General features: G+C 42.0%; 1 protein-coding gene and 1 pseudogene across 1 annotated transcript; one reads left to right on the plus strand and one right to left on the minus strand.

Annotated features, from left to right (window-relative positions):
* Positions 1-323: 323 nt before the first annotated feature.
* On the minus strand, positions 324-6790 carry LOC129869331 (uncharacterized). Its single transcript, XM_055943670.1, has 3 exons — positions 6704-6790; positions 3550-4257; positions 324-355 (listed from the first exon to the last, which is right to left on the minus strand). The coding sequence occupies exons 2-3, from the start codon at positions 4151-4153 to the stop codon at positions 324-326; spliced, it is 636 nt and encodes a 211-aa protein (XP_055799645.1). The 5' UTR covers positions 4154-4257; positions 6704-6790.
* A 213-nt stretch (positions 6791-7003) lies between these two features.
* Positions 7004-13750, plus strand: part of LOC129810912 (xyloside xylosyltransferase 1-like) — a 54191-nt pseudogene continuing 47444 nt past the window's right edge.

Below are 13750 nucleotides of genomic sequence, written 5' to 3' on the forward strand. Positions count from 1 at the left end.
GTGGTCACCACCTGCAGAACCACTCCTTTATTGGGGGTGTCTTGCTAATTGCCTATAATTTCCACCTTTTGTCTATTCCATTTGCACAACAGCATGTGAAATTTATTGTCAATCAGTGTTGCTTCCTAAGTGGACAGTTTGATTTCACAGAAGTGTGATTGACTTGGAGTTACATTGTGTTGTTTAAGTGTTCCCTTTATTTTTTTGAGCAGTGTATATATATATATATATATATATATATATATATATATATACATATATGGGGCATACAACAATCTCAGCTCTGTAGATTTTACTGTAAAGAGACAGAATCAATTGATCATTCATTCTGGTATTGCCCCTATGTAGCTTGTTTCTGGACACAGGTTCAGGAATGGTTAAAAAAATAAAAAAAATAAACATACACTTAAAATGAACCTTACAAATAGGAGTGTTGGGTGATTTGGAAAGCAATAGTCAGTCAATAAATAATGTAATAATACTCGTAGGAAAGGTTTTCATCTGTAGCTCACAATCTGTGGATAATAAACGATTAGAAAGGTTAAACATTTTTGTAAAACATCACAGCAGAATTAAAAAATATATGGCACATGGAAACCAAACGAGGGTGGTCTATGGTGATAGGTGGGATGGGCTGAGAGTGGCTGAGGGTTGTGATTAACGAGTTTATGTTTGGTAATGTATTACTGATATGTGATTTCTTTATATAAAAAGTTCCATGTATGTAAAATGTGTATGCAAAAATGTATGTATATGTAGCACATACACTGTAAAAAAAACTAAGATATTTGAGGGGGGGGGGGGTTGTGATGGAGGGGTTAATAAAAAATAAAAAAATATGTAAAACTCTCCCACCCCCAAAATTCCTTCCACCCCCTACACATGGAATATTTCCCTCTCTTCCACATACTAGTACCTACAACAATACATCTACATATGTTTCACTATTTCATTAACCATATATTCCACACAAACCATTTACATGCTTGCAAACCAGATGTAATGACTTCAATGTCAAATCAAATCCAATTTTATTGATCGAGCACACATATTTTGGAGATGTTATCGCAGGTGCAGCGAAATGCTTATGTTTCTAGCTCCAACAGTAAGTAAAGTAATACAATACACACAAATTCCTAAAATAAGAAATATCATAACGAGCAATGTTAGAGTCTGGAATATAAATATATACAGTACCAGTCAAAAGTTTGGACACACATTTTCATTCAAGAGTTTTTCTTTATGTTTTACTATTTTCTACATTGTAGAATAATAGTGAAGACATCAAAACTATGAAATTACACATATGGAATCATGTAGTGACCAAAAAAGTGTTAAACAAATCCAAATATATTTTATATATTTGAGATTCTTCAAAGTAGCCACCCTTCGCCTCGATGACAGCTTTGCACACACTTGGCATTCTATCAACCAGCTTAATTTAGGTAGTCACCTGGAATGTACTTTAATTAACAGGTGTGCCTTGTTAAAAGTCAGTTGTGTTGTGACAAGGTAGGGTTGGTATAAAGAAGATAGCCAAATACGCAAAGAGAAATGACAATCCATCATTACTTTAAGGCATGAAAGTCACTCAATCCGGGACATTTCAAGAACTTCAAAAGTTTCTTCAAGTGCAGTCGCAAAAACCATCAAGCGCTATGATGAAACTGACTCTCATGAGGACCGCCACAGGAAAGGAAGTTACCTCTGCTGCAGATGATAAGTTCATTAGAGTTACCAGCCTCAAATTGCAGCCCAAATAAATGCTTCACAGAGTTTAAGTAACCAACACATCTCAACATCAACTGTTCAGAGGAGACTGCCTGAATCAGGCCTTCATGGTCGAATCGCTGCAAAGAAACAACTACTAAAGGACACCAATAAAGAAGAGACTTGCTTGGGCCAAGAAACATGAGCAATGGACATTAGACCGGTGTAAATCTGTCCTTTGGTCTGATGAGTCCAAATTTGAGATTTTTGGTTCCAACCGCTGTGTCTTTTTGAGACGGAGAGTAGGTGAACAGATGATCTCAGCATGTGTGGTTCCCACCGCAAAGCATGGAGGTGGTGGTGTGGGAGTGCTTTGCTGGTGACACTGTCAGTGATTTATTTAGAATTCAAAGCACACTTACCCAGCATGGCTACCACAGCAGTCTGCAGCGATACACCATCCCATCTGGTTTGCGCTTAGTGGGACTATCATTTGTTTTTCAACAGGACAATGACCCAACACACCTCCAGGCTGTGTAAGGGCTATTTGACCAACAAGAAGAGTGATGGAATGCTGCATCAGATGACCTGGCCTCTACAATCACCGACCTTAACCCAATTGAGATGGCAGCCAACAAGTGCTCAGCATATGTGGGGAACTCCTTCAAGACTGGAAAAGCATTCCATGTGAAGCTGGTTGAGAGAATGAGAAGAGTATGCAAAGCTGTCATCAAAGCAAAGGGTGGCTACTTTGAAGAAACTCAAATATAAAATATATTTTGATTTGTTTAAAACTTTTTTGGTCACTACATGAATCCATATGTGCTATTTCATAGTTTTGATGTCTTCACTACTATTCTACAATGTAGAAAATAAAAAAAAGAAAGAAAAACCCTTGAATGAGTAGGTGTGTCCAAACTTTTGACTGGTACTATATATAAAATTATTATTTTTGGGAAAATGATCCGTGGTCCTACAAAACGGGGGCCACCAGTTGCCAATACCTGATCTAGGGGGAGTGGATTTTTGCTGTGTTCATAGCAATAGCCAAGTGAGAAGGTGGTAACTGGTAATTGTCAGTTGTGAAGTCGTAAATAGAAGTTGGGTGCACTGTATTCACGTTTTCAAACATTGAGGTCAATTCTTTTGCCCATAAAAAGTATATCCAGAGCTGCTGTGACTTTCTAATACAAAAGGAAGATGAACAGACTCAATTTTGTATCAACAACTTGTATTTTGTTCTTACCATAAACAATAACTGCTGAAGATGCCGCCATGCGTGCTGTCCTTTTTGTTGACAAATAACGTCCGAGGTGCAAATGAGATGATAGAAGAGTTTCCAGCAATTACCAATTCACTGAACTCACTGTTGAGTTTGGATAAATGTGAGCTTACTATTTGCACCGTAGGAGCCAGTGGAGGCTGCTGAGGGGAGGACAGCTCATAATAATGGCTGGAATGAAGTAAATGGAATGGTATCAAACACATTTGATACCATTCCATTCACTCCATTTGCGCCATTACACTCCATTCCAGTTACATTTACATTTAAGTCATTTAGCAGACGCTCTTATCCAGAGCGACTTACAAATTGGTGCATTCACCTTATGATATCCAGTGGAACAACCACTTTACAATAGTGCATCTAACTCTTTTAAGGGGGGGGGGGGGGGGTTAGAAGGATTACTTTATCCTATCCTAGGTATTCCTTAAAGAGGTGGGGTTTCAGGTGTCTCCGGAAGGTGGTGATTGACTCCGCTGACCTGGCGTCGTGAGGGAGTTTGTTCCACCATTGGGGTGCCAGAGCAGCGAACAGTTTTGACTGGGCTGAGCAGGAACTGTAGTTCCTCAGAGGTAGGGAGGCGAGCAGGCCAGAGGTGGATGAACGCAGTGCCCTTGTTTGGGTGTAGGGCCTGATCAGAGCCTGAAGGTACGGAGGTGCCGTTCCCCTCACAGCTCCGTAGGCAAGCACCATGGTCTTGTAGCGGATGCGAGCTTCAACTGGAAGCCAGTGGAGAGAGCGGAGGAGCGGGGTGACGTGAGAGAACTTGGGAAAGTTGAACACCAGACGGGCTGCGGCGTTCTGGATGAGTTGTAGGGGTTTAATGGCACAGGCAGGGAGCCCAGCCAACAGCGAGTTGCAGTAATCCAGACGGGAGATGACAAGTGCCTGGATTAGGACCTGCGCCGCTTCCTGCGTGAGGCAGGGTCGTACTCTGCGAATGTTGTAGAGCATGAACCTACAGGAACGGGTCACCGCCTTGATGTTAGTTGAGAACGACAGGGTGTTGTCCAGGATCACGCCAAGGTTCTTAGCACTCTGGGAGGAGGACACAATGGAGTTGTCAACCGTGATGGCGAGATCATGGAACGGGCAGTCCTTCCCCGGGAGGAAGAGCAGCTCCGTCTTGCCGAGGTTCAGCTTGAGGTGGTGATCCGTCATCCACACTGATATGTCTGCCAGACATGCAGTTGATGCTCTGACCCAAGAGGAATGGGAGGTGGTGGAGGAGGTGTGCAGGGTCCTGGAACCCTTTGAGCAGGTCACTGTGGAGATCAGTGGAGAGGTACAGTCAGCAGTTATTACTACATCATTATTTAATCCAGTATTATATATGTATATGAGCAGTAGATCCGAATGTAGTATCAGTAGACAAAACATGAACCTGAACTAATAAGTTACTGTTCTCTCTTTTCAGCTATGTGACAGCCTCAATAATGATACTCCTGTGTAAGGGTCTGCAGCAAATCACAGCCAGCCGCCAGAGAGAAGCAAATGTAACCACAGGACATGTGACAGAGTTTATGGACACCCTATGTTCATCAATGGACAGAAAGTTCCACAGAATGGAATATAATCACATGCTATCAGAAACTGCTGCACTTGACCCCAGGTTTAAGAAGTTAGCCTTCAGTGATGCCAGAGCGATTGATGAGGCTCTTCAAAGAATAACCTCAGCAGCAGGGAGGGACAGCCCCAGCAGTCAGCTGGCTCAGGCACTGTTTGACGGGAGAGCAACTGGGGATGCAGCACAAAGGAATCCCTCAGCAGATGCCATAATGGAGGTCCGATCCTATTTGGAGGAGCCCCTGCTTCCTCTAAAGATCTGCAGATCCTCTGAGTTGGTGGAAGAACAAGGCCTCTGTCTACCCACGACTTACTAAAGTCATGACAGGGAGACTTTGCATAGTGGCCACATCCGTTCCCTCTGAGAGGGTCTTCTCGAAAACGGGACAAAAATATATATTTTTATTTGATATGGTGCAATATTCTATTATGCTGTTCAGAATGTATTCGTTTTAAATGGTTAGATTTATATGCACTTTGTTTATATACATTAAAAAGTTATACTTTAAATGCAAATGTTTAATAGCATTATTTTTCATAACAAACCAATGCATTTTTAAATACATTGTGGTTAAGGTAGAGTATGATTTAATTTAATAATTTAATTTGAATTGTTTTAACACCAATCATAGTCAAACTATCGCAAACGGTTTGACTTGAAAAAATACAAAACATGTTTTTTTTAAAGAGCCGTTTGGGAGCCAAAAGAGCCGTCTCACTGAAAAGAGCCGGAATGCCCATCACTAATTCAGTCTTCAGTGCATCAGCTGCTGTCTTACCAATCATAGTGTCTGTGAGGATAACAGCAGCAGGCACTCTAGCGAACCGCGCAAAGGATCACGGGCACTTGGCGCGAGCAGAGAACAGGTAAACAGTGCAATGCACACGCACGGAAACTAAATTTGAAAAAGTAGGCCTATAAATATAAAATAACTAGAGATTTCACACCAGTGACCCCAGTAAATGTTTTCCTGCTTATTATGATTTTAAAAACGTGAACATATTCTTATCCATTTTCAAAATTCTTCCCACGTACCTTCTGGTACCCCCTTTTTGGAAACACAGCTCTAGGACAGTGACTTATCAACATATTCGCCTATATTCACACTCCAGTGTAGTGGGATACACGGCACATCCAGAAGAGGACTGGCCATCCTTCAGAGCCTGGTTCCTCTCTAGGCTTCTTCCTAGGTTCTGGCCTTTCTAGGGAGTTTTCCCTAGCCACCGTGCTTCTACACTTGAATTGCTTGCTGTTTTAGGCTGGGTTTCTGTATAGCACTTTGTGACATCTGCTGATGTAAAAAGGGCTTTATACATACATGTGATTGATTGTAAGCAACTTTCAGTTGGTTGTGATCCGCCAATGCAAATTTAAAGAAGAATATTAAGAAGTATGCTGGTATTTACGGAATTACGAGATGTGTAGGCAGCATAATGCCGCGTTCAAAACGACTGGGAACTCGTGAAAAATTTGCTCTGGCTGGGAAAAATAGATCTGAACGGTCATCCAACTCGTAATTCCACATCGAACTCGGGCCTCTTTATAGAGTTCCGACCTGAAGATCCCTGACATGATTTGACCTCGTATTTTTCCGAGTTTGCAGTTGTTTTGAACGAGGCATTAGACATCACCGGAAGTGTAATTTAGATTAGTGTGACAAACTAGCTAACTACATACAAGCAAAACATTATCTAATTTCAGAATACACTTTTTATGGAATGGTTGTGATTTCAAGTTGACAAGCTATAGAGTCACCTGTGGAATATTTTGCGGCCTTCACAGCGTTCGTGACATTATTTTGTCTGTATACATCTGTTGCGTCCATTTAACGTTAATGTACATCTTTAGCAGCTAGCTAACTAACTATCAGTCTACCTGCTCCAACTCGACTGACTGCATCGAGAGTTCTCCAACCCCCAGAGTGGTCAGTAAATCAATGTACTTTCTTTCAAAGGTGTACATTTGTCTTAGTGGCTTGACTATGTTATATGCTCATTGCTAGATGAGGAACACTCAACTCCCTTCGTTCTCTTATATCGAGACGGAGTATAGACATTGATAAATGGTCGCGGTATTTGTTAGGAACAACATTGAGTCAATAACTATTACTTGTAAAAAATAAGTTCGAAAACGCTTAACGTTACCTGTACATATGTTTATCCTGTACAACTGTGGTCCTTCCGCAGCGTTTTTTAAATTAATACTTTTAATAAAAACGTTTCAAATACAACCACCGACCTTTTCCTAATTTGTGTTGCTCAACTGCTGTTGTCAGACGTACAAAGTAAACCGAGCTTCAATCGGCACAACCGCTCAAATCAGTCCGAATGCAACACATATTAGGAAAAAGTCGGTGGTTGTATTCGATAATAAAAAATAAATACATTGTTGAATTTCAGCACCCCACGGAATGAACGTAGTTGTACAGCTAAGCATTTTTAGAAGTATCGACTGTTGATGATTCAATGATTTTGCTAGCAAATTGCGCGACCAGTTATCAATAGTGAATTTATTGAGCGTTCCTCAGGTAGGTCATTGCATGCTGGAGAACCTAGCTTCACGAAAAACTCCTGTCTTTACAAGCTCAGTTTAGCTCTTCACACAAGAATGTGTGCTGTTGCAAGAATCGCTGTTTTTGGGAGGGGGGGAAGAACATTACATTATTTAATGTGATTCAGCTACTTTGTATTGTGGATGTATTTAATTTGCACTACACATCACATTTCTTTCATGTGACAATATTAACTTTGTTGTATTGTACAAAGGTACACCATTCTGAAGGGTAAGACTGACCCTAGTTATACATTCATTCCAATTTTATAGGAAAAGGACTACTCAAACTTGTCAGGGTGTGGACAAGACTAGTAAATTAATGGCTTCTTTCTGAAACCAACATTGCATTAGAAACGTACAGGATGTTGAACTCAGGGTTCATCCCCATTTTCTGCAAGTTGTGACGATAAGGTTTTTGACACTCAGCTGTGATAGTTACTGCATGGGCACCTTCAGGTTCCATCAGTTTGTCCTGCTCCTCGGAGCAGCTCTGGCCGTTGCAGCCTTCTACTACTTTGGCTCGGAGAGGCATGATTTCTCAAGCAACACCAAGCGCATCAAGCAGACCCAGGCCAGCCAAAACGGCAACCGGAACGACGCAGACCTTTCCCTGGACACCAGGCTGCTGCACCGAGAGGGTGGCGATCGGGAGGAGGGCGAAGGCAGGACTAGGAAGGCGGATATTGGGGCAGACAGTGGACCCAAGTTCAGCCAGTACTACCATGCCCTCATGATGTTCACCAAGGTGGACAAGAGCCGGAGCCTTCAGGAGAAGTTCCGGGTGGCCATGTTATCCATGGCTAAATACGGTCTCTTCCTGGACGAAGAGGTCCTGGTCCTTCATTTTGTGAGCGACGAGGCCAGCCGAGAGCTGGGCGAGAGGATGCTCCCGGGGCTGCTACTCGACGCAACGTTTCAGTACGAGGCAAGTCTGATTGGAGCCCTGATGCATTTCTTACAGTCAGTGTATATGTGCTGGTGTTACATGGCATGTTAGTCCTAAAGTGTGGAGACCCAAGTTTAATTCTTAAAACGAGGGTTATTCCTGAACCTGGCAAGCACAGGCCCCGCTTGGAGGAGCAGACTGGCTAGAGTGCAACAATGCACTGAGTGAACAGTTGTATTCTTTAACACAGGGGGGCAGTGTTGCCCTTCCAAAACATATTACAGTTTAGAAATACCCCTCTTCTGCTTTTTTCAGCCACTGGGAGGATTATGCTGTACCTAATATAGTCCATGCATGGTCTTGATGCATCTTTAGAATGTCTTCACTGACAGAAGCCCTGTACCTGAAGAGTATGTGACAGTCTGATTTCAAACCTGCGGTAGAGCAAAACATGGCAGACTTTCTGCTATAGAAATTTAACCTCCGATTCCTAACTATGAATTCCTCTGTCTTCCCCTTGATCTGAGTACAGTTTGTTGCAGTAAGGGACTCCGCTCACCTCTTTTGTCTGCATCACAGAGCACGCGATAACAAACTGGTTTACAAGTTGTTTATCCCCCTCTAATGAAGGTAAATCCTCCCTCACCAGCTAGGCACGTCCCCGGTAACATATCTTCATCTGATGGGGAATGTTGAGGGACTGCATTAGCTTAGTCTGATCCTCTGCCTTGGATTGAGTGGCAGTTTGCTCAGTTTAGCAGTTTCCTCAGCTTAGCATCTTAGGCGGCTCAGAGCCAGAGGGACAGATTACTCCCTCTTCAGCTAATGCTCCTCTCCCTCGCTCCCAACCGAACCCTACTCCAACCCCCTTTGTCAGGCACAACAGGGTAATGCTATATAATGAGAACTTGACAGGCTGTGACATCCAGTTTATTCCTCTGCGCTCCTGTCAGCCCCAGCCATAGGATGCAGCAGCAGCTCTCAGATGAGTAGCGCTTTACTGAACACCCAGGGCCCACTGAACACACACAAACACATCCTGCACAGTCACTAATGGGACGGATCTTCTTGGGGCTGGCTATGAACTGCAATGGCCTGTGAGCATGTTGACATGCTTTTCAGCAGATCCTCACCTAATTTCTTTAATTATTTATCTCAGGAGCGCCAACACAGGACAGTGGTTATGTAACCCCTCTGTGAATTTTTAGTGACAAAACACTGTCTGAGACCCAATGGTGGAAAAAGTACCCAATTGTCATACTCGAGTAAAAAAATAGAAATTTACAAAAAAAAAAGACTAAAAGTCAATGTATTTAGTTTTAAATATACTTAAGTATCAAAAGTAAATGTAATTGCTGAAAAATACTTAAGCATCAAATGTAAAAGTATCAAATGTTCAAATTCCTTATATTAAGTTAACCAGACAGAACCATTTTCTTGTTTTTAAAATGTACGCATAGATAGGGGCACACTCCAAGACATAATTTACAAATGAGGCATACGTGTTTAGTGAGTCCACCAAATCATCAGTAGGGATGACCAGGGATGTTGATAAGTGTGATTTTGACCATTTCCCTGTCCTGCTATGCATTCAAATAATGAGTACTTTTGAGTGTCAGGGGAAAAGTATGGAGTACAGAATACAGTATTTCCATGAGGAATTTAGTGGAGTAAAAGTTGTCAAATACCCCCAAAAACGACTTAAGTAAAAAATACTTTAAAGTGCTACTTAAGTACTTTACAACACTGCTGAGACCCCTGTAAAACCAGCGCAAACAGCCTATACAATCCCACCGCCGGGGGCCATGCTCATTACAGCAGCTCTGACCCACACGCGCATGTATAAGTTACTCTCACTCTAACAAGTGAGTGTATATGCTTGTGTGTGGCCTTGTTGACAGAGTAGCCCATATGAATTGAAGGAAAATCGTTGTTTCTGTTGTTACTGCCCGGTCCCATGGGTGTTGCCCACATTGCTTATGATTTGTTAGGCAGTAGGTACAAGCATGGGACAGGACAATAGGCTTTCCACCATCCCTGTGGTTGCTCGTACTGCAGGCTCTCATGACGTAGAGGGGTGACAGTCGGTGACCCTAGTCCCCCTGTTCAGTGGACTGGAGTCAGCGAAGCCAGCCAGGAAAAGCTGAAAGGAAGCTTTTCTCAATGTGGGCTTCCCTTCTCAAACCAGTGCAGAACCAAATACCTGCCCAAATTCAATTCTTATTAACTTGCTTGTATCTAACCCTTTGATTCCTGTGTTTTTGTATGTTTTATTTTGACCGTACTGTATCCTGTTAATGTGAGCTAGGCTACGTATTTAGGCCTATACTGAAATGGCTGTTTTCAATTGAAAACATTCTTCTCAACAATGCGGAAGTTTGACTCAGATTTGGAAAGGAAACTGTTATTCTCTACCCAACAAGGTGACTGGAAATGTCACCTTTTTTGTTTTTCTCACTTGTGAGTCACTCACAATGGAAAATTAGCCTTGCTTAGACTGAGTATTTTATTCTTCTTACTATATTCTGTCTTGTTTGCTAGCGTATAACCCAATTGTTATGAAGGACATTTAAACTGAGAACCACTTTTGTAGCCAACTTTGTAGCCTAATTATGGATGGAATTGTGACTTATCAATATAGTGTTGGCTTAGCAAAATGTTCTCACTCTCTCTGTTTTTGTTAGACTCATTGTAGCCTCACATGAGTCATGATCATGTAGTGAGTTACGCTATAATGCTAGAACTAGTAGAGATAATGGGATAATTATGTGGTGCCATGCTCTCGGGCCTTAGTGGTTTTTCAGATAATCAGCCTGCTGCAGACAGACTGACAACCAGCTGCCCCTGTGCTAATGTCCCATAGGGTTTAATACAGTGGACTTTTTTAATTTGATAAAGCTCCCCTCTCCTCAAGTAAGTAATTATCCCAGTGGTTTGTGCGTAAAGGAGGCTTAACCTCTCCTCTGTTGGCTGTCATGTACTTAGTCAACTATCCAACTCAGAACATGCTCTTCTTATTGGCTTTAGTAAGCAATTGGATTTAGTTGTACTCAGTGGCATTAGTAAGCAACTTGGTTCAGTCTGCATTGTTCGGTTTAGATTCAACGTTTTCTTGATTGAATTTATACTGAACAAAAATATAAACGCAACATTCAACAATTTCATTTATTTTACTGAGTTAGTTCACATGAGGAAACGAGTCAATTGAAATAAATCCATTAGGCACTAATCTATGGATTTCACATGACTGGGAATACAGATATGCATCTGTTGGCCACAAATACCTTAAAGAAAATGAGCCTCAGGATCCCGTCACAATATTTTTGTGCATTCAAATTGCATTCAAAAGATGCAATTGTGTTTGATGTCTGTAGCTTATGCCTGCCCATGCCATAACCCCTCTACCACCATGGGGCACTCTGTTCACAACGTTGACATCTGCAAACCACTCGCCCACACAACGCCATACACATGGTCTGCGGTTGTGAGGCCGGTTGGACATACTGCCAAATTCTCTAAAACAACGTTGTAGCCGGCTCATCGTAGAGCCATTAATATTCAGCTCTGATGGATATTCCTGCAGTCAGCATGCCAATTGCATGCTCGCTCAACTTGAGACATCTGTGGCATTGTGTGACAAAATTGCACCTTTTTTGTCCCCAGCACAAGGTACACATGTGTAATCATCATGCTGTTTAATCAGCTTCTTGATATGCCACACCTCTCAGATGGATGGATTATCTTGGCAAAGGAGAAATACTCACTAACAGGGATGTAAACAAATTTGTGCACAATTTGAGAGAAATAAGCTTTTTGTGCATATGAAACATTTATGGGATCTTTTTATTTCAGCTTATGAAACATGGGACCAACACTCTACATGTTGCGTTTTATATTTTTGTTCGGTGTATAATCACAATGACAATCGTAGACAGCCTATTTTATGTTCGGTGAGTCTATTCTCTCCTGCTCCACTTTGCCTACCCTTTCCTTTATGTTCTATAAAGTCGAAATAGAATATAAGTTGTAATTTGGTTCAGTACACCTGAGGAATATAAGAGTATTCCTGTATTAGGCTATTTAGTACATGTGGTTTGCCCTGTCTTGTTTACGATCTGAATTATTCATACATAGCTCTTAAAAAAAGAACGTGGTCTATTAAATATACAAGCAAAATCTAGAAATAAACATCATATAAATGTTTAATTTGCTGCTCTCATTCCCGCATTTTCGAAATCGAGGCGCTCTCAGCTGCAAGTCATTTGGGAAAGGCAAAATCAGCACAACATTCAGATTTCACCCAGTTAGCTTTAGAAGATTTATTTGATTAAAACTACAATTATTGTGATGATGGTCTTTTAATTGCACCGTGGTTAGTGGGTAGTCTATGGGCTAACGTAACAGTTAGCTGTTTCCAAAGCTAGGCTTACATGCTGTTCCACAATACAATCTCCAGGGCTATTTTTATTGCTAGACGTAGGGGAGGCTTATCTTAATCAGTTATGGAACATTAAATTATGTCTGCATGTCCAAATCACACATCTGCTTTTAAATATGTCTAATCCCCACCTTTACCACACAGTCACTCTCTCGCTCACACACACACACACACACACACACACACACATCTTTAATGCAGTAGCATTTAACCGAGACACAATCTGGAACATATTTGTTTCTGCAGTAATAAATTACTGCAAAATCCTCTTTCATTAATCTGGAGGGAGATCCACATAATCTGACTGGGGAGTGGGGACCGCTGGAGCAAAATCCCTGCCCTGCACCGTGGGATTAGGCCCACTGGGGGCAGCAGGGTTTCATGGGCTGGGAAAGTGACCTGCAGAGGAGAGGAGGGGAAGTGGGACAGGGGGATCTTTGTTTGAAAGTGATGAACCCTTATGCCCATCCTGATTTTGCCCATAACATTATTATTCTAATCGCATGTGTCTTGTGCAATTGACAATATCAAGTCGGAATGACTTGGCTGTCTGAATGAGATGTTTCTCATATGACTGACTGCCCTCATTTTTGTGTGTTGTGGTGAAGGTGGTGTTCCACGACGTGGGGGTCCCGAGCCAGAAGCTCTTCCCCATCGTGGAGGCCATGCAGAAGCACTTCAGCGCCGGCTCCGGGGCCTACTACAGCGACACCTTCTTTTTCCTGTCCGTGGCCATGCACCACATCCTGTCCACAGGTAAGGGCTGCCTTAGTTACAAAGATAAATATGAATGTGTAACTTTTTCATAGGTTTTTACAGTATGTCCAACTCCACAGTTAATGCCATCAGAAGATGTCTTGGTGGGTTGACATGTTTTTGACCATTACTGTTTAAAACTAGGAAGTTCAGTCTTCCACAATATACCAATTGGGTGGTTTTTTTTGCTCCCACACTCTATCAGATGTTTACTGCTATTTATTTATTTATTTTTTGGGGATGACTCACAAAGTGCCCCAAAGTACACCCTAAGGTGACCAGCTCAATCTAAAGTTATGTGCTTGGTGGATGACTAATCTAGCCCGGGTGCCAGTCTGTTTCGGCTCTCTTATGGAATGCTCATGCAAAACAGTTTTGGCATGACAATGGAGTGGGCAAAAGCACAAACAGATCTAGGACCAGACTATGACTAATCAATGTTAATGTATTCTAACGGAGTCAGAGTCCCAGAAGGCTGTGTGGAGTAGACAGCTAGCCTCAAAATAACACCTTCCTGTCTGTCTGTCTCTGCACACTATCTTGTTTCCTCAACCTGTC

This window comes from Salvelinus fontinalis, chromosome 14, assembly GCF_029448725.1.
Source record: "Salvelinus fontinalis isolate EN_2023a chromosome 14, ASM2944872v1, whole genome shotgun sequence".
Classification (NCBI taxonomy): domain Eukaryota; kingdom Metazoa; phylum Chordata; class Actinopteri; order Salmoniformes; family Salmonidae; genus Salvelinus; species Salvelinus fontinalis.

Excerpts from the sequence above, each read along its gene's own strand:
- LOC129869331 (XM_055943670.1), bottom strand. The coding sequence starts at position 4,153 with ATGACGGATCACCACCTCAAGCTGAACCTCGGCAAGACGGAGCTGCTC. Across the intron at positions 356-3,549 it reads CCTACCTCTGAGGAACTACA|AAACAAGCTACATAGGGGCA; the intron begins GTTCCTGCTCAG and ends ACCTGTGTCCAG.